Source organism: Malus domestica, chromosome 15, assembly GCF_042453785.1.
Source record: "Malus domestica chromosome 15, GDT2T_hap1".
NCBI classification, from domain to species: Eukaryota; Viridiplantae; Streptophyta; class Magnoliopsida; order Rosales; family Rosaceae; genus Malus; species Malus domestica.
Window position 1 is genome coordinate 11,083,444 of NC_091675.1, and position 18,805 is coordinate 11,102,248.

The following is an 18,805-nucleotide window of genomic DNA, read 5'->3' on the forward strand; positions in this document are numbered from 1 at the left end:
TTTAGAGAAAATGTTTTTGACTTTCAAATTCATTTAAAGTGGTTTTTGCAGCAAGAAGCAATTTTTTTAAGAATTTTCAAAATATTTCACCAAAAGCGTTTTTAGCTATTTTAAACACACTTCTAAATGAGCTCGAAATTACTCTAAAATTTTAAATTTAACTTTGTATTAGACTCTCACGTTATACTCATATTTGCTCCCTAAAATTGAGCTTTTGCCTTCTCACGTTATACTCATATTTGCTCCCTAAAATTGAGCTTTTGCCTTCTCACGTTGCTTGCTATCTTCAATAACACTGTTAGCTTCATTTTATCTCATGTTTTTTACTACTTCGTCGATAACTCTTTTAGCTTTTGAGTTCATTGATATTTTTTTACACTAAGCGGAGGGGAAGAGGAAGTTCGGCTAAGCCATACAATTAGCAGCCTAATTTTATATTGAATTTGTTATCCACGAGATTCGAATCTAAAATCTCTTACTTCTTAATGAAGATGAATATCACTATACCGTAATATTTAGTAACTAGCTTTGGTATTTCTAAATATACTAAATGAGTAGTTTCTTTTTACTAATTTTTGAGCTATCTCCCTCACTTTCTAACAAAAATATTGAATTAAAACTTATTATTAATATTTTAATTTTCCTTTTACGGAGGATTACCGATTAATTGGAACATAAAACTCTCAACGGACTTTTGTATAAAAAGATTGCATAAATAAAACCAAAGGTTAAAAGCAGAGAAATAATTTCCCGCGAGACTGGGTGGAGTGACAGAGAAATGTCAGGCAGCGAACAACAGCAAGTAGCGCAGTCAGTGGCGGACGAACAGTCGCTGAGGGTAGCCGTCGCCATCTCTCTTCTCCGATCAAAACTTCTCCAAAATCAGCCCCTTCCTCCTCCTCCACCCTCTGTCGATCAATCCGACGCTCTCCGATGGAAGCGAAAGGTCTCTCTCGCATCTTTGAATTGAATGCACTTGAATTCCGATCACAATTTCATTAAATTCTGAAATCCAAGAAGAAGCCTAATCAATTGAGTTGTGCATCAGGCCAAGGAGCGAAAGCTCGAGCTTTTGAGACTCCGGCAGGATCTCAACGAAGCTGAAGGTCCTCTCTCTTCCTCTCTCTCTCCATCTATAAGCTGCTCAATCCTTAATTTTACTTTTCGGTTTCAGACGCTTCGCAGTGCGACTTGTTCCCGGAGAGCGCTTCCTGCAAGTGTTATTTCTTCGATAATTTGGGGAAATTAAGCCCTAGCAAGCGGCTTCCAGATCCCTCTCAATGCAGATTCAATGACGTCTTGCGACGCAGATTTCTTCGACACGGTTCTCATCATCACCTTCATCATCATCCTCTTTCTCGTATTCTCATCAACTTTGTGTATACACTTCTTTTCTAACAAATCATTTTTCTTGCAGTGCGTTTCAAGGAAAGGAGAAGAAGAAGGACAAGCGGATCGTCCCAGCGCCGCCATTTCTCAGGTGCATTGAGCTTTGATTTAATTTAATTTTATGGCAATTCAGTCCTATTGTATCGATTCCTACCATTTTCCGGCTTTAAATTCTGTTTTTTTATCATAAGATATTTGAGAGCTTTGTGATTTGGGGGTTTTGTGGAAAGTTATATGCATTTAGTAATTGCTAGTGCAGACACAAACAGTGAAGATGAAATGGAGCAGCTTAGAGCTTCGATCGATTTTCTTGTGGAGCTTTGTGAAAGCGATTCTCCTGTTAGATCCGTAGCTCACTTTATCATTTGCCTTTTCCCTTTCGAAAAACAAAGAAACGGTTAATTATAGGTTGATTTTCTGGTGTGTTAATTGTAATCATATGCTTTTGTTCTAACTTGGATTCGTTGGAATTTCAGGTAGACGATGCTAATTTTATGAACCGGTCACACCAAGCTGTAGACTTTATTCTAGGTAGCATGCTTGTTTTGTATTTTGATTGATCATGATCCGAAAAACCGCTACTTAATTTGCTAGAATTATTTTAATCAAAATACAAAACAGGCACACTGAATTTATGTTTCCAAATTTCTTGAAGCTTCACTGAAGAATCTGTTATCCACTGTAAATAATGTGGAACTCATAGAAGGAATTATCAACAGCTTAATCACGCGTTTGGTTAGACGAATGTGTTTCCCGTTGCAGGGAAATGGTAAGCTATTGTTTCCAATTAGGTTGTGGATTACAATTTTCTTTCATTGTTAATCTATCATTTCGCTAATTGTGTTACTTATACTTTTTTCCAGGATCAGAACACTCTGAATCTGAGGCTCAGTTTTTCGTTCAGCATTTGATCCGAAAGCTTGGAAGCGAGCCTTACGTTGGACAACGTGCATTATTCTCAGTTTCTCAGAGAATTTCCGTCCTGGCGGAAAATTTCCTCTTCAAAGATCCATTTGATGATGCTTTTACAAACATGCATCAATGCATGTTCATACTGTAAGCATTCCAGATCCACAAAACACATTCTCGACTGTGATTATCTCTCCAATTTTTTCATCCGTTACTGTTATTCATTAGGGACCGAAACCCAACTTGCTTGTTTTCTGCATCCTTTTATTCCTTGACAATTTGGATATAAAACGTTGTTTGAGGATCCACAAACCCAAATACTGAGCAGAAAGGCATTACCATGGGATTTGAGTTCCGTCCTTCGAGTGGCAAAAATCCGTTAAGAGTCTCATTGTTTCCCTAGACAAAAAAGCATCCTACCTTCTTCCCTCATGTTTCTTCCACCGAGTCTGCAGAATTGTGGATGGTTCCTTGTCAGTTTACCTAAGGTTAACCAGCATAACTTTGAAGTGCATATTTTTTACTTTTACATTCTTCATCAGTTTCCAACGGAACGAGATTTTGATATGATTTCTTGTAATGTGGATGACAGGATCCAGCTTACTGAGTTTTTGGTATCCGATTACTTATCTGAATGGTCAAAGGACGAAGGTTTCAACACCAGTACGTGTAGTAATTGCTACTCATTTCACAAGCTTTCGACATCCTTACATTTTTCTATCCATATACAATGCAGCAAATGCCAATTTACCTTCCAGATATTTTGAACTGAGAAATAATCGAACGACGGTTTGATATTTGCAGTGCTGTTTGAAGAGTGGGTGGCATCAGTTCTTCAAGCACGTAAAGCATTAGAAGTTTTGGAGAGCAGAAACGGGCTTTATGTGATGTACATGGATCGAGTGGCAGGCGAATTGGCAAGACTCGTGGGCCAAAATATGTCCCTGCAGAAGCTCAATCGTGAAGTTCTTGACAATCTGTTTCACTGAACCTCATCTCTGCAAATTATTTTACGAATTATTTTTTCTTTTGGAACTTGTCAATTCGCAGCAGATATCTTTTAAATTTCTTAAAAGGTTGAGATTTATGTCAATTGAGGGAAACCTCGCCAGGTGGAATCGGTGGGAGTTAGCATGTTTTTGTGAGAGGTGTCAGTACGTGGGTGCTGATGATGATATTTCCTAGTCAAGTTCCTTTCCGATAATAACGAGACCGCATTTTTTGTACCGCATGTGAGCACGGGCATCCGTGTGAATTGATATGAGTTGGATTTGAGACTTTTTATCAAACTTTTCGAAAGCAAAGTGCAATTAGATGTATTTTATATATCCATATGATGAAGTCCTTGAATTTCTAAAGTAGTGCATAAAGAAGTGTTTCGAATCGTTATTTGACTCGAATCAGAAATTGAATTCATTGTTTAACATTACATTAGTGGTCCAAGGTTTCGAGTGAGACGGGACAACCCCGAGACCACTGCCTAATTAATATCATGAAATCAGGACCAATGTATCGATCCAAGAAAATATATTCAACTTTGGTGCCCGAGGATAATACTTAGGCTATCTCCAACTGAAGGGTCTAGATGGTCGAAAATAGCCCGAAAATCGTCTCCAACCGAGGGCTAGGCTAGAGGTCTCGTGGGCATCACGGAATTTGAAAGGGCTAAAGGGCCAAAGGGTTGGCCCAATCCAGTCAGCCTCGGGCTGGCCAGAAATTTAAGAATTGATGTTGGATATAATCGACAGCATTGTTATTAATCATGTCGGTTATATCCGACATGAATTCTTAAACAAATTTTTGAATCCAACGGCTAGCTGACACTAGCTAACGTCAGCTAGCCGTTATTTTTTAATTTTTTTTACAAATTTTTTTAAAATTGTTTTTTTTTCCTATAACTTCCCGAAGCCATTATTCAAACTTAAATTAAATTAAGCAACATGAAACAACATTAAACAATATGAAACAACATTAAACAATATGAAACAACATTAAATAACATTAAATAATAAATTATGTTTGGCCCTATAACCCTTTGGCTCTCGGTTAGAGACGGTTTTTTGTGACATGGTTAAAACAAGCCATATGGCCCTCAGTTGGAGATGGAAGCAAATATGACCTTGTATTGTTCATTAAAATATTAATTTCTTGAAGGGCCAGAGGGCTAAATCAAGCCATCTGGGCAACCTTTGATTGGAGATGGCCTTAGGTTCTCACTAATGAGTACTCTATGTATTCTCTTTCTGATTTGTGTTAATCAGAAAATGACATGTGTTCCTTGTTTTTAAAAGTTAAAAAAAATTAATAACATGTCCATTGTTTTTTAAAACAATAAAACATTTGTTAAAATATTATGGGACAAAACCAAAAAGTGAATACTCAAGTATTATCCTTTTAATTTTATATTTATGATTTATCCATAATTAGTAGTAAACAAGTTTTTTTTTTTAACAAACGATATTATCTATACTAAAGGGGGAGGGGGTGAGCTTAGCCTCACAACGGGCTAGCAATAATGTGGTTCAAATTCTCATTTAGCGAGAATTGAACTTAAAACTTCTTACTTACAAGTAAAAAAAATTATCACTAGATCGTAGTACTTAAGTGGCTAGTAATAAAGAAGTTAGAATTAGGCGGTTTATTATCTGCTTTGATGACTCACATGAAAATGTGTGGACTAATAGTCTTTGCTCGATGACTCATGACTCACTTAAAAGCACAAATTCTAGCGTAGAGAGTTAAATTAGGTATTTATGCGAATAACTTATATGAAATGAATATATTGTCACCTTAGTGCCTCAATCTTATCATGCATGATAGCTAAATTAAGACGTCAAACTGAAGGTGTTCCCATTTCATACAAGGGACAAGTTACTGATGCTATATACTTTGCACATAAATGAAGGAAGACTCGCCAATCATGTCCACATCACCAACAAAGGAAGACTTGTTAATCGTGAGCTAAATCATCGTTAGAAGGAAAGAGGGGTCGGCTGGGGAAACAGATCCTCCCGGATCTCTCCCACCAAATCTTAGGGAGATCTGGATCCTTGAAATTTGATCCAACAGCTACAATTATTATAACTGTTAGAAATGTCCTCTGTTAATAGCCGTTTGATCAAATTTCAAGGATTTGGATCTCCGAATCTTTATAATTTGGTGGAAGAGGTCCAGAGAGGATCTCTTCCCTCGGCTGGGCACTTGCTCTCTCTCTTATTTTCTATGTAAAGGGCCTTCCTCTTCCTCCTTAGAGATATCCTAGCTCCTCTCTATGTAAATGTAATAGCTCCTCATATACTAAAATACAAATCCAAATAAAATGAATGTAGCCTAATTAAAGTGAACCACTATTAATTCTCCTGTTTATTTTGTGTTTAAAATTTTGTTGATACGCTCAATATTTTCATAAAAATATTCAAAAAATCAGAGAAATATATGGAAATGGTGGGTGAAGTCTAAACTTCACCTATTATCGAAAAAACTCTTACGTTTAGGCTAAAATCGACATATATCGTTAATATTTTTGACATATTTGTTAAATATCGGAGACACTCTTGCATTTTGTCCAAACAAATGTTTTTCAATCCCTAAAGTTTTATTTTAAATTTTCATCATTTCCATCGAAGGCAACTGATATCAATATTCAATATATTCATCGATATTTCCACAAATTTGCATATCAATATTTCCACTATACTTATATTTTAAACACTGTGTTTATTATGTACTAATTACAACATAACCCATTAAGTTGTCATCTCAGTTTTTGGCAACAATGCAAGTCATTCTATTTCATATAAATCGTCTCATGCATACATAACATAACCCAATACTTAAAGAGACTTTTCAGTATGTTCGGAACACGAGACAAAATACTACATATCCAGTATCTCGTGTTTTGAACACACCAAAGAATCTTTGCAATACTTGGCCTTCTCCACCAGAGGGTTCCCACACGATTGCGTGTGATGCCTGTCGGACATAATATTCTTCCCGCGGATGGACCTATAGATGCTACAACCCAGCAGTATATATATTCATTACTTGGAAGAGTAAAGTATTAGAAGTCTAAACAACACCAACTAAGTTCTCAAAAAAAAAAAAAAAAAAAAAAAACAACACCAACTACTCTTTGGCCTGAAGACATGATAAGTGAGATGAAGTCTGTAGTCTGTCTCTCGCAGCTCGTCCTCGTTCTCCTTCTACTAATATCCTCTCAATCTCTTCCCAGCTCAGCCCATGCCACTGCCCACCTGAATAATCCTGCCAGGGTTCTTGCCGCCCAGCAAGTCCGGATGCAGCAGCAGGAACCAGAAGGGGCTGCAAACAGTTACGATTTGAGTACTCCGAAGCTTTGGATTCACAAGAAGATAATACATAGGCCGACTCCCAAAGGGCAACGTGCCAAATCATCATCGTCCCCAATTTCAACTCAGATGCCTTCCCTTGCTTTTGGTTTATCCCTTTGCCTTTTCTTCTTCCTCTTTTAAATTCTCCGATGCAATTTACGTACAACTTGCTACTCAAATTAGGAATACTTTTCTCTCTATATCAGGTACGTATACTATGTATATATCCGTATGCGTATATGTATATGTCTCCGACCTTTCTTAGAATTTAGAAGTATTATTGTGTTATCAATAGTATTATTACCCACCTATGTAATGATGTATTGAAAAGCTTGAAAAGGGCTTTATATGCATACTTAGTTTTGCTTGGCAAATGACAATTTTACATCATGTAGTCCTCATTAACCCATTTTCGTAAGAAATTTTTCATTATGACGGGAACACAAGTAGTGCATCATCTATTTTATAATAGAAGTGGTGGGAAATTTTATTTTTTAAGTTATTAACTTTTTAGCACATATATCCCACTATTTGTATAATGACACGTGATGTATACCGATCACACTAAAAAAATTTTCCATTCTAGTTGTCCACCTCACACAAATTTACAAAAAGGTACTCAAAAAAATAAGGCCGTTAAATTTCCGGCCCCAAAGTCATGCAAAAGGATTTTGTCTCTCCTAATACTCAATACCAACGGTGCACAAGCACAACGATAAATTGACAAATCGCACAACGGTTGGGATTAGGATGGATTTGAGAAAAGCACATATACAATGTCGATATTCTAAAAAATCACGCGAAAAAATGGGACAACAAATCAAGCTTATTGCGTACAACGTGTACTCCCTCTAAAATGTTATTACTTAAGCACATTTTTTTTTATATACTTTTTAGAAGCCTAATTTCAATTTTGTTTGGCTAATGTAAATTCGTTACAGTCTCCCTACATTCCTATTTTCCTACCACCTCCATTTGCATGAACATTATCGTAGGCAACGAAGGGAAGGGAGAAACAAAACCATGCACGTAACCGTTACTCCTCAAACCATATCATCTCTAATAATTAAATTATCCCCAGGAGGTGTGCAAACCCTAATTTTCTCCGGAAGGAATTAGGGTTTTCAGAGAGAAAAATATGATGAGGTCGTTTCGACGTATATTTTTATTGTTTGTAATCCTCTTCGTTGCCGCGCGTGACGATCATACTCAGAGAGCTTTGGCTGAACAGGATCGTGATCGCGATCGCGATCCCAACCGTTATATGGAAGCTGTATGCAAGAAGCATCATAGGCAAACAAACGAGGTGGTTTCGTTGCATGGCCGTGCGTTAATTGGTGGTGGGGGTGGAGCTACATCCCTCAGGAAGAAACGTTGCCGGGAATATTATAATAAAATTTCTAATTCGTCTCACGCAAATATGACATCTGCTGCTGCTGCAATCTCAATTTCTCATCATGTCTGCGTCGCCATCCTACCAGCTGTGTTAATCTTCGTTCTTTGTTCATTTTCTTTCCATTGTGATGTATGATGTATGTATATGCTATTGATATCATCACCCCCACATAAATTTGTATGTTGTTTCCTAGAAAAGAATATAGAAACTTCATGTTCCTGATTTTGATGATCATGTACGACGCACGTATGTAAAAAAAAATTGTGTCGTATTGTAGCACTTCTACCATTGATATATTTATGTTGAGGGTTTGATTCTCGGATGTATTTGGATCGTAATTAATGGATGAAAATTTCTAAAATTTCAAAAGGCATTTCCAAATGTTGGATGAGAAAAGCAAAATGCATGTACATTTATTGAGATTCAGACTGGATTTGCAGACATGGAAGAAGAGATGAATTTCAAAACCTAGTTATTTTCCTCCTATAAGGTACTATTAATCCACCATATTAAAATAAGTAACCCTTTTTGTTAATTGCTTTACTCTTTCATTGAATCACCTTGACTTTCATCACTAAGTGATAGCTAGAAACATGATGAATATGGTGTATTTTTGCTCACCACCCTCAAGTAGTGGTAATACTCACCAGCTAATTAAATTTCCAAACCTATTTTTTTTCCCTTAAGATACTAGCTATTAATCCACTATTAAATTAACTTATTCTTTTTGTTCATTGCTTTATGCTTTTCATGGAACCAACTTGACTTTCATTACTAAGTGGTAGCTAGATGCACGATGAATATGGTGCATTTTTGCTCATCATCCATTTGCTCACACCTGAATTTTCAAACCTAGTTATTTTCCCCGATATTATTAATCCACCATATTAAATTACGTAAGTCTTTTTGTTAATTGCTTTATACTTTTCATCGAATCACCCTAACTTTTATTACTAAGTGGTAGCTAGAAACATGATGAATAGGGTGAATTTTTGTTCATCACCCTCGAGTGGTGGTAGTACTGACCACTCTACTTATTATCATTAGATGAGTTTAAATTTTGAGATTTGTATCTATTCACTACTCAAATTTTAAAATTTAAACTCATATAACGGTGATAAATAAGATGGTGAGCATCATCATCGCTTGAGGCTGGTGAGCAAAAATATTCCTTGATGAATAAACAAAGCATCCATCACATAGAAATAGAAGCAAGCCATTAATTCCTTTGTCTTTGAGGGCTCTCCAAGAAAAGGATAATAGAGGCATCACATTCTCTTCTATCCATTCAAAGTGATTTGGTCGACCTTTAAGAAAGGTCTCTAGCTAATTGTTCTTTGGAAAGAGATTCTCTTTGGATCTTCCTCTAAACTTAAAGATCAAGTGATCCGGACTTTTAAAATTTGATTCAAAGGCTAAAAATAGAGAAGTTAGTAAAAACTTTTAAAATCTATAATAATTTTTAACCGTTGGATCAAAACTTTAAAGGCCCGAATCACTTGATCCCTGGACTTTGGAGGGAGAGATCCAGAGATGATCTCTTTCCTTATCTTTTTCATCAAACCTCTCTCCTCACTCTAACTTTCAGAGCACAATCTTCTATGATTCGTAAAGAGTGAGATTCGAATTTAAACATGTTTTGACATTAAAAAGAGATTCTATAACTATACTAAGAGCTAGTTACGTCAGAAACACACCTTAATAGATCGCGGCCACCATCGAATCGCAAATTCCCCAGCCCAATTTGTGTTTACATATATAATTGACTAAGTACTGCCCTTGTATGGCTTAAAGCATGCACTGTGAATAAAATCTCGATACGATTCCGAACCAAGAAAGCAAAACCACTTGCATGCACATATACATGTGACTGCAGTAGATCTATTTTATTCCGATTAACAAGAATCTTTACTTTATCCACTGGCCAAGAAAACCCTAATCAACTTTTTTTTTCCTTCTACATTTCACCGGTGAAGGCGTTAGGATTTCATGTTTGTGAAGGGAGGTTTTTTACATATAGGTAATTTGAATTCAAAACATGTGAGATTAGAGTAATTTGCAGAATTGAAAGACCCAAAATTCAATAGAGATAACTAAAAACATTGTACAAATCCAAAAACCCAAATATGAGATAAATAGTAAGCAAGAAATTATTTAAAATACAAGTTAAAGCTAAAGAAAAGTTTATAGAATAAGGAGAGAAAGTGAAGATGTACCACAATAAGAGGGATGGAGAGAAGAATGAGCTCTGGCCTAAAATGAAAAAGAGTTTAATGTGAGAACACACTTAAATTTTAAGAATATTAAACTGATATGCAGCATTAGCATCATGCTACTATAGAGTATTAGGAAAAAAAAGGAAGGATGATGGGCCGGGGACCATTATAGCCCCTCGGTAACTCCGCCCATGCTTTTCTCTTTATCTTTATGACTAATAATTAGTGCTAATTACACTTAAACAGAAAGCAACAGAAGTCGATTTAAGTGTGTCCCTCTTCCTCATCAACAACCTTTGAAAAATTAGTTACCGTTAATATTTGAGAGAAGATGAGAACAGAATTACTAACATGGTCCTTTTTTATTCTCTGTCTGGTTGTTCATTCTGCATGTGAAAGCACTTCCAACCCTAAAACTGGAGATTATACACCTCTGAAGAAGCAGCATGACCACCTTAAGCATAATGGTAAGCCCACAAATTCTCTCGACAGATCGAGAAATATATCCGACCTCCCAACGTTCTTTTTCGCTAATTGTATCAATGTTATACGCTTGCAGATGTATATGATATGATGAACAAATCAAGCAGAAAAAGCCATCAAAGAATGCATGAAGTTCAGCATTTAAGGATTTCCCTGAGAGCAAAACCAGTCTACGGTAGCGCCTCCTACCTTAGGCGCCCCCGTCCCACCAAGGGTGCAGCAAGCTCTCTACTAGCTAAACCCCCCACTTTCTTCCTGTCCGCAGTGCTCAGGCATGTTGCTGTTGGATTGATCATCTTTGCTCTGTATTAATCGCTTGAGGTAATTTTGCAAACGTGATTTAGGACGCGATCGATGTGGAAGTTTTGCATGAAACTTTCGCTGTTAAACACGGCGTTTAAATCCGTTTCCGAAACCTGCTTCTTATTTGTAAATTAGAATGTCTGCGCCGCCATCCTACCGGCTGTGTTAATCTTAATTCTGTGTTCATTCTTTCAATTGTGATGTATCAATAGGTATGTATATGCTATTGATATCATCAACCCCACATAAATTTGTATGTTGTTTCCTGGAAAAGAATATAGAAACTTCATGTTCCTGATTTTGATGGTCATGTACCACGTATGCACGTCGAAAAAAAAATTATTGTATCATACTGGAACACTTTTACAATTAATATATTTGTGTTGAGGGTTTGATTTCCGGGTATATTGGATCGGAAATAAAGGATGAAAATTTTTGAAATTTCAAAAGACATTCCAAATTTTGGATGAGAAAAGCAAAAGGCATGTATATTAATTTGGTGACTGTTATTAGCATTCCAAAAATCTAATTTTACACTCTTCACCAGTGTAATTTTTTCTCTAATTATAGAAAGTTTGGAGTGCAAAATGAGATTTTTTAAGTGTCAATTGCAATTCCCTTAATTTATGGAGATTAATAAGTGGTTGGTAGAAACATGATAACAGATACGGAGCCTTTTTCATTTTTCGCTCACCACCCTCACTAAAATTCTTCAGTGTAACCGAAATACAGGGGTGAAACACCACATATCATAATAATTTGAGAAGAGTGCTGATAAATTCACCGAGTTGTCTTATTTCCCCACTCACATTTTAGTATAAATTTTAGGGGTGTGCTATCCACACACCCCTTTTTACTTCTCACACACATTTTGTTAATTTATGTTCGTTGATCTTCTTCAATTCATCTGATCCGACGGTCGAAAATTAGAAGGGTGTGTGAGAAGTAAAAAAGGGTGTGTGGATATCACACCCCTAAATTTTAATGTCAATTTTACCCTCTTGTAAAATGACATGTAAGGACCAAAACAAAAACATACTGCATATTGCCAATTTCCTTATGTCCACTGCACATTGTCGGATTGCCCATTTCCTTATGCCCGTTAACCATCTTTGTAAAAGAAAAAAATTCTTCTCTCTTTCAATTTAATTATTGTGCCTTCTGGGACGAAATCCCATCTCTTGTAAACAAGTATTTCTACTTTCATTTTTTATTTCTCCAAAATCCTAATTCTAGTGATCTAATCAAATACAAACTAATCGATCATATATCACCCATCACTGCTTCATAACATCCATGGCCTTACACTTTTTGTCCTCCCAGCCCCTTCTTTGGTTCTAATCTCAATCCAAACCTCACCTCCCTTCTCTCTCATTTCCTTTCTTTCTAAAACTTTAAATACATAACCCACCCATTGAATTCCATTGCAATCTGCAATACTTGAAATTCATAGGAAAAATAAAATATCTAAACTATGCAGGGAACAAGAAGATGGGTGGTGAGGCAGTTTTGCTGCCATGGTGGTGTTCCGATGGTTGGGGACCTGGGTTGGATGTTGGGAGTTGGTGCGGCACTCCAACGGAGTAGGGGTATCGAGGGCTGAAATCACATTAGGGTATTTTAGGAATGATGGGGGATGAGAAAAGAGTGTTTTCTTCTTTTAACACTTTTGGTGGGTGAAAACATAAAATGGGGTGAGAAAATAAGACAATGGGGTGGGCGTAGTACCACTCCTTGAGAAACACTTATACAAAAAACTTTCCTCCAATTATAATATTATGACATGTGGTGTTCTGCTCCATATGCCAAGTAGATTGAAAAATCTCTCCAAATGGTGATAATGCTCACCACCCTATTTAATATTATTGAATGAGTTTAAATTTTTAAATTTATGTCTATTCACTAGATAAATATCGAAAATTAAAAAGATGATAAATAAGGTGGTGAACGCCACCATTACTTGAGAGTGACTAACAAAAATATTCCCTGATGAATAAGCAAAGCAAAGCCATTAATTCCTTTGTATTTGAGGGCTCTCCAAGAAGAAGATAATAGAGGCATCATATTCTTTTCTATCCATTCAAAGTGATTTGGTCGATCTTTAAAAAAAAAAAGTCTCTAGCTAATTTATTCTTTTTCATCAAACCTCTCTCACAATAAATCGCTGAGAGAGAGATTCGAACTTAAACATTTTCCGACATTAAAGAGATATTCATACTACTATACTGAGAGCTAATTATGTCAGAACACAACACGATCGACCACAGCCAGAGTCGAATCGCAAATCCCCCCGCCCAATTTGTGTTTACGTATAATTGATGACTAAGTACTGCCCTCTTGTATGGCTTAAAGCATGGATTGTGAATAAATTCTCTATACGATTACGAACCAAGAATGCAAAACCACACGCATACACATATGCATGTGCCTGCAGCAGATTAGCAAGAATCAGTACTTTGTCCACCAGCCATATGAAAACCCTAATTAACTTTATATTTATTTTTAATTAGTGCTAATTACACAAACAGATAGCAACAAAAGTCTATATAAGTGTGTCCCTCTTCCTCATCAACCACCTTTGAAAAATTAGTTACAGTTAATATTTGAGGGAAGATGAGAACAGAATTACTAATATGGTCGTTTTTTATTCTCTGTCTGGTTGTTCGTTCTGCATGCGAAAGCACTTCCAACCCTAAAACCGGAGGTTATACACCTCTGAAGAAGCAGCATGGTCACCCCAAACTTAAGGGTAAGCTCACAAATTCTCTCGACTGATCGAGAAATATATCCGATCTCCCTACGTTCTTTTTCGCTAATTTTATCCATGTTAATAAGCTCTGCAGATGTATATGATATGATGAACAAATCAAGCAGAAAAGACCATCAAATAATGCATGAAGTTCAGCATTTAAGGATTTCCCAAAAAGCAAAGCCATCCTACGGTGGTGCCTCCGACCTTAGGCACACCCATCCCAGCAAGGGTGCAGCAAGCCCTTTACTAGCTAAACCCCCCACTTTCTTCCTCTTCGCAGTGCTCAGGCACGTTGCTGTTGGATCGATCATCTTTGCTCTGTACTAATCGCTTGAGGTAATTTTGCAAACGTGATTTAGGATGCGATCGATGTGGAAGTTTTGCGATGAAACTTTCGCTGTTAAACCCGTGTTAAACCCATTTCTCTAACCTGTTTCTTATGTAATTGTAAATTAGAATATCTACTTATTGAATTGCTTCATAATTTTCTTCCGTTCTTCCCCTGGTCTTAGCCAAAGCGTATGCTGTCCGGTAACTGTCATACCACACAAAGAACTACAGCCGACGAGATGTGGTGTCTAAACGAAAGCAGAAACATGATTCGTATATGTAAAACGAAAAAAAAGATACTAAATACGAAGAGAAAAGCATTAATACATGGTTGATAATTTATACAATCCGACTTATCGGCAGTATCGGACAAGGTTTTCGATAAGTAGAAGTGGAATAGATACAGAACCTTTGTAAAGAGCTTCACACACCAGCATATACAAAATACTTCTCCCACAATTCCAATCCTTTCCCGGAAGCCCCTATCAACACGATCAATCTAATTGGGAGAAACCCGAATTGGTATTAGTAAGGGAAGCAGAAGAAAGAAGAAAATAGATAAGGGGGCAAAGAGTTGCCCGAAATAAGTTCAGATAAAAGCCAGAAGCGAAGCAAGCAAAAGACAAATACATGTTCATTTTGCTAAAAGAAGGGTTACAAATACATTCTAATCTAATAATTTTACATCTCAACTCAGAGTGATTATTCGAGAATGATATGTCTGCATGATGGCAAGGATCCTACTAGGTTCGGCTAAAACAATATGGCTATTTGCAAGTTGAGACTTAGTATGCTCTAAATCCGAGTTTGACTTCTTCACTTCATCGATTTGGTTTTCGAGGGCGTCAAGAAGAGTTGCTTGCTCAGCTTTGAGAACAACCAATTGTTCCTCTAGCTTCTGGATTTTAGAAGTCACCACTCCAATCCTTGATTTTGTCAGTGAACTGTCATTCATCAACCTTTCTACCTGAGCATAAGTACTTGATTCTTTCTCCTGGAAACATCTTACACGATTGGCTTGTCTTTCAGCTCTCTTATATTGATCCCGGAGAGCCCTCAGATTCTCAAAGAAAGAGAGAAATGAATCATGTTGAGTTTTGGATAGCTGACCGGTTTTGAGTAGCTTCATTGTAACCTTCTCTATATCATGAAGAGCCTTGAGGCTGAATGAAGCTGAGAAGTCATTCCTAGCCCATTCTTGGAAAGCTCGTTGCTGCTCTTGAAGACCAGAAGATACGGCAAGATGCTTTGAAGATTTCAGCCTTGTCTCAAGTTGCCCGAATTCTTCAAAAAGTTCGGGCAACTTAGCAGTTTTTGAAAATGGAGAAGCAAGAGGAGGATTTTGCATTCTCGTTTCCTCTAATGAAGTAGTATCTACTGATGGGGCAGTTTCTGTTTTCCCGATCTTCTCAATTCCAGGATGGGAAATCCCGGCACTTCTAATGGTTAAATAAGGTCGGGGGAACTTTGACTTACGAACCAAACGAGGAAGAGAGGCTTCTTCCAGAACTTGCTGCAAAGACCAAAGAAAACCAGATTAAGACAATAATATAGTTTGGAGCAAAGGGAAACTTTAGGAAGAAGAGATATACCTGACTAAGCCCTGGGGCTTCACAAGGAAGAGTACCGATTCCTGGTTGAGGGGAAGACTATGTACCACTGACAGGGGAAGAAAAAGCTGCGCCTAAACCTTCGCCAATGCCCTAGAAGTATCCAGGAATAACAATAATTGTTAGTAAGCAGATTGTAAGACAAAAACAAAGGAGAAAATACCTTAATACCTAAGTTTGACCCCGAGAAGAAGGAGGTTCATCGGTAGTAACCGTCGGACAAGCAAACATCTGCAATACCGCTACCCTTGAGGTCACAGGAATCTCAGGGACTATGAGTTCATCACATATTGCCACTAACGGTTGGGGTGCTTCATGTAATGAAGAAGGCTGCAAGAAATATGAATAGAAGTTAATATGGAAGCAATGCACAGAAAGTCAATGTAAGGACAGTTACTCACCAAATTAATGTCCTCATCCACAAAGTGCAACATAACTCCGATGGATGGATCAAATTGAGAAGATGGAGTTGCCTCCAGGGCAGAAGGAGAAATCAAAGACTTCAAAGGAGAACCTTGACTAGGCAAAGGGGCAGATACCTCGACCTGGAGAAAGATAGAAGAAGAGAAAGGTTCAGACATTAGCTCCAGAGACTATAAAATTGCCCAAGGATCGAGAAAGAAGGGAATGCACCTCTGAATGATTAACTCGGGGAGGAGAGAGGCTTGTTTCTCGGGCAAGTGGCGAAGAGACCTCGGGCGGATGGAGCTTTTCCTCTCTTGCAGCCTGATTCAAGTAAATCATGCTCAGGTTTTTGTGGAAGCAGGAAAGATTATGCAGATATAAACATAAATTATACCTCAAGTTCTTTGAGGGTAATATTTCGCAATTCTTCAGCCTTTTTGTGCATTTCAGCTCCTAATGGTTCCTCCTTAGAAGCAATGGTTGGTTTCTTAGATGTTTGAGGTCCTGTTTTCAAGGAAAGCAAGGGTAATTAGATAAAGAGGAAGGGTGGCGATCTGATAAAAAAGAACAAGACTCACTTGAAGACTTTTGCTTCTTTCTACCTGCCTCAGAAATTGGAGCAAATGAGGTTGAAGACTTGTGAGTTTGGACGGTTCTTGATCTCTTACTATTTCTAGTATGAATTGGTCGTTTATTCTTGGGTGGGGATGCAAGATCAGAATCTGAGGTCTCAATCACAACTGTTTTCCTTCGCTTAGACACTTGGGTGATGACTTCAGGCGCTTCTTCTTCAGCCCCTGAATCTTCTGAAACGTCCCCACATTCTCCAGTTTCTCGTCTTTTAGCCTCTGCTGCAGCTCCATGAAGAACTGCTGCGTCAGCTGAGTCATCCTCAGACTCAATAGGTACCGATTCAACATTCACTTGGGCTGCAGGATTAAGCAAGGTAAAAGTTAAAGAGCTTCAGAAGAAGGGATACAGAATCAAGATAAGAAGAAGAAATACCTATCAGAAGTAACCGATTCTTCTCCTAGATCATCTCCTTCCAATTTTCAAGTTCGCCCGAACTAGGTTATGATTTGAGAGAAAATTGACTGAAAAGGCAATCATGAGTCTCTCTCAAGTCTCCTCCATATTTCTTGGTCCATTTGTCTGCCCACCAAGAAGAGAAGAGTGAAGTGCATTCAAAATTAAGAATGATGGACTTTCGGGCAGCCTGACTCATGACTTCAAGACTACGTCGGGCAGCTCGAAAAGTCGACTCGGAAAGAGATGACAATCGAAAGGAAGTGCCACAATCGGGGAATAGCTTGCCTAAAACCTAACTACCTGCTGCAAAAGTTAGGGTGATACACCTCCAACCCTCGATCATATCAATTGCCCCGAACTCCCCAGGCCATGTCTCTCGGTTGAATACAACTAATAAATTTCTCTTTGCAAATGGAGGTGGCATTTTCCCCATGAGCATCTTGAAATGCTTGGTCAGAAAACCAATGATATCTCCTCAAGACCGACGCACCCCATTCTAAGTCTGATCGAGTCCTACAAACTTTGAAGAAGTAAAAGCAGGCGAATGTGGAGTGATCGGTAGGAGCAGCTTCAGCTAGGATTCGGGCAGAGGCCACACCTTCTGGGAACTCTAAGTTCGCAGCCCGAAACTCTGGAAAGTACCATTGAAGCCATGTTTGTATCATCCATATGGGTCTATTCAGGTTAGTCTCAAATGGCTCGCCTTGAGTCATTTCGAAAAGAAGATGGTAAAGATGAGAAAGAAGGAATGGCCTTGTTGCTACATCATCAAAGTTATGAAGAGCTTCCACCATGGGGATCCATTCAACCTTCACTCCTTTAGATTTATTGGGGAAGACATGTTTGTTGAGCCAGTATAGGAGGAAATACATGTGCTCTTGATCTTTATCAACATGAGAAGACCCTGCTCTAAAATTTTCCTTTACAAAAGGGATGAAGCCCTTGAAGGAAGTCCCATAACTCTTGAAGGTTGCAGAATTATATTATAAGGAAAGGAAAGAGGCAGATGACCCTGAGCTTTCAGCAATTGAGGGAGGAGCCCAGTCTTGAGTAACATCCACTATCCTGTCCAATAGCCTTAGCCCGAATACCTGGGCCATATCAAGAATAGTTGGAGACATGGGACCCATACGGAAGTCAAAAGTGTTTGTGCCCGAATTCCAGAAAAGAATAGAAGAAGCAAGCAATTCGGGCTTGGGAATAATGGTAGTTTTTGAAAGCATTATCAATTCATAAATACCATTATTCATCCATTTCTTCTTAAAAGTTGGCTCTAGTTCATCGATCCACTGAGCCCAAGCCGGATCATTCATCAAAGGAAAGCCTTGACGATATAACGACCACTTGGATGAAGAAATGCCCGACTTAACCAAAAGGGGATTTGGGGAAAACCAGTTATCCCTGGGCATATTGTTCTCTATCACGGAAGGGACCTTAGAAATCCATGATGGACCCAACGATTGTACCCCATGCACTTCAAAGAAAAGCTCAGAATGCAAACCTGCCCAAGGGCGATGCAGTTCGTTGAGTAAACGACGCAAAGTGGCGATTCCTTCACCAGATTCATAGGATAGTTGGATTTGGCTGGATCCTGAAGCCATTTGATGAAGTTTGGAATGAGAATGGCAAAGAAG

General features: G+C 37.9%; 1 protein-coding gene and 2 long non-coding RNA genes across 6 annotated transcripts; all 3 read left to right on the plus strand.

The window, feature by feature from the left end:
- Nucleotides 1–696: 696 nt before the first annotated feature.
- Nucleotides 697–3,630, plus strand: LOC103446849 (protein MULTIPOLAR SPINDLE 1). Of its 4 annotated transcripts, none has more exons than XR_001785627.3 (11): nt 700–946; nt 1,049–1,106; nt 1,175–1,324; nt 1,418–1,480; nt 1,649–1,737; nt 1,866–1,920; nt 2,045–2,158; nt 2,253–2,445; nt 2,527–2,786; nt 2,891–2,961; nt 3,103–3,630. XR_001785627.3 is itself a non-coding variant. In XM_008386007.4 (10 exons), exons 1-10 carry the CDS (start codon nt 779–781, stop codon nt 3,285–3,287), a joined length of 1,137 nt encoding a protein of 378 aa, XP_008384229.3. In that variant the 5' UTR covers nt 697–778; the 3' UTR covers nt 3,288–3,630. The 4 variants fall into 4 exon arrangements, 2 of the variants coding, with proteins under 2 accessions (XP_008384229.3, XP_017177993.3); XR_011576524.1 differs by having other exon boundaries at nt 702–946; nt 1,649–1,728; XM_008386007.4 differs by lacking the exon at nt 2,527–2,786 and having other exon boundaries at nt 697–946; nt 1,649–1,728.
- A 6,402-nt stretch (nt 3,631–10,032) lies between these two features.
- Nucleotides 10,033–11,343, plus strand: LOC103446842 (uncharacterized). Its single transcript, XR_011576525.1, has 2 exons — nt 10,033–10,726; nt 10,819–11,343. It is a non-coding gene; the product is annotated as an uncharacterized lncRNA (long non-coding RNA).
- A 1,964-nt stretch (nt 11,344–13,307) lies between these two features.
- On the plus strand, nt 13,308–14,281 carry LOC103446834 (uncharacterized). Its single transcript, XR_011576526.1, has 2 exons — nt 13,308–13,794; nt 13,889–14,281. It is a non-coding gene; the product is annotated as an uncharacterized lncRNA (long non-coding RNA).
- The last annotated feature ends 4,524 nt before the right edge of the window (nt 14,282–18,805 follow it).

Excerpts from the sequence above, each read along its gene's own strand:
- LOC103446849 (XM_017322504.3), top strand. The coding sequence starts at position 779 with ATGTCAGGCAGCGAACAACAGCAAGTAGCGCAGTCAGTGGCGGACGAA. Across the intron at positions 2,159-2,252 it reads TTTCCCGTTGCAGGGAAATG|GATCAGAACACTCTGAATCT; the intron begins GTAAGCTATTGT and ends ACTTTTTTCCAG. Across the intron at positions 2,962-3,102 it reads GGACGAAGGTTTCAACACCA|TGCTGTTTGAAGAGTGGGTG; the intron begins GTACGTGTAGTA and ends TGATATTTGCAG.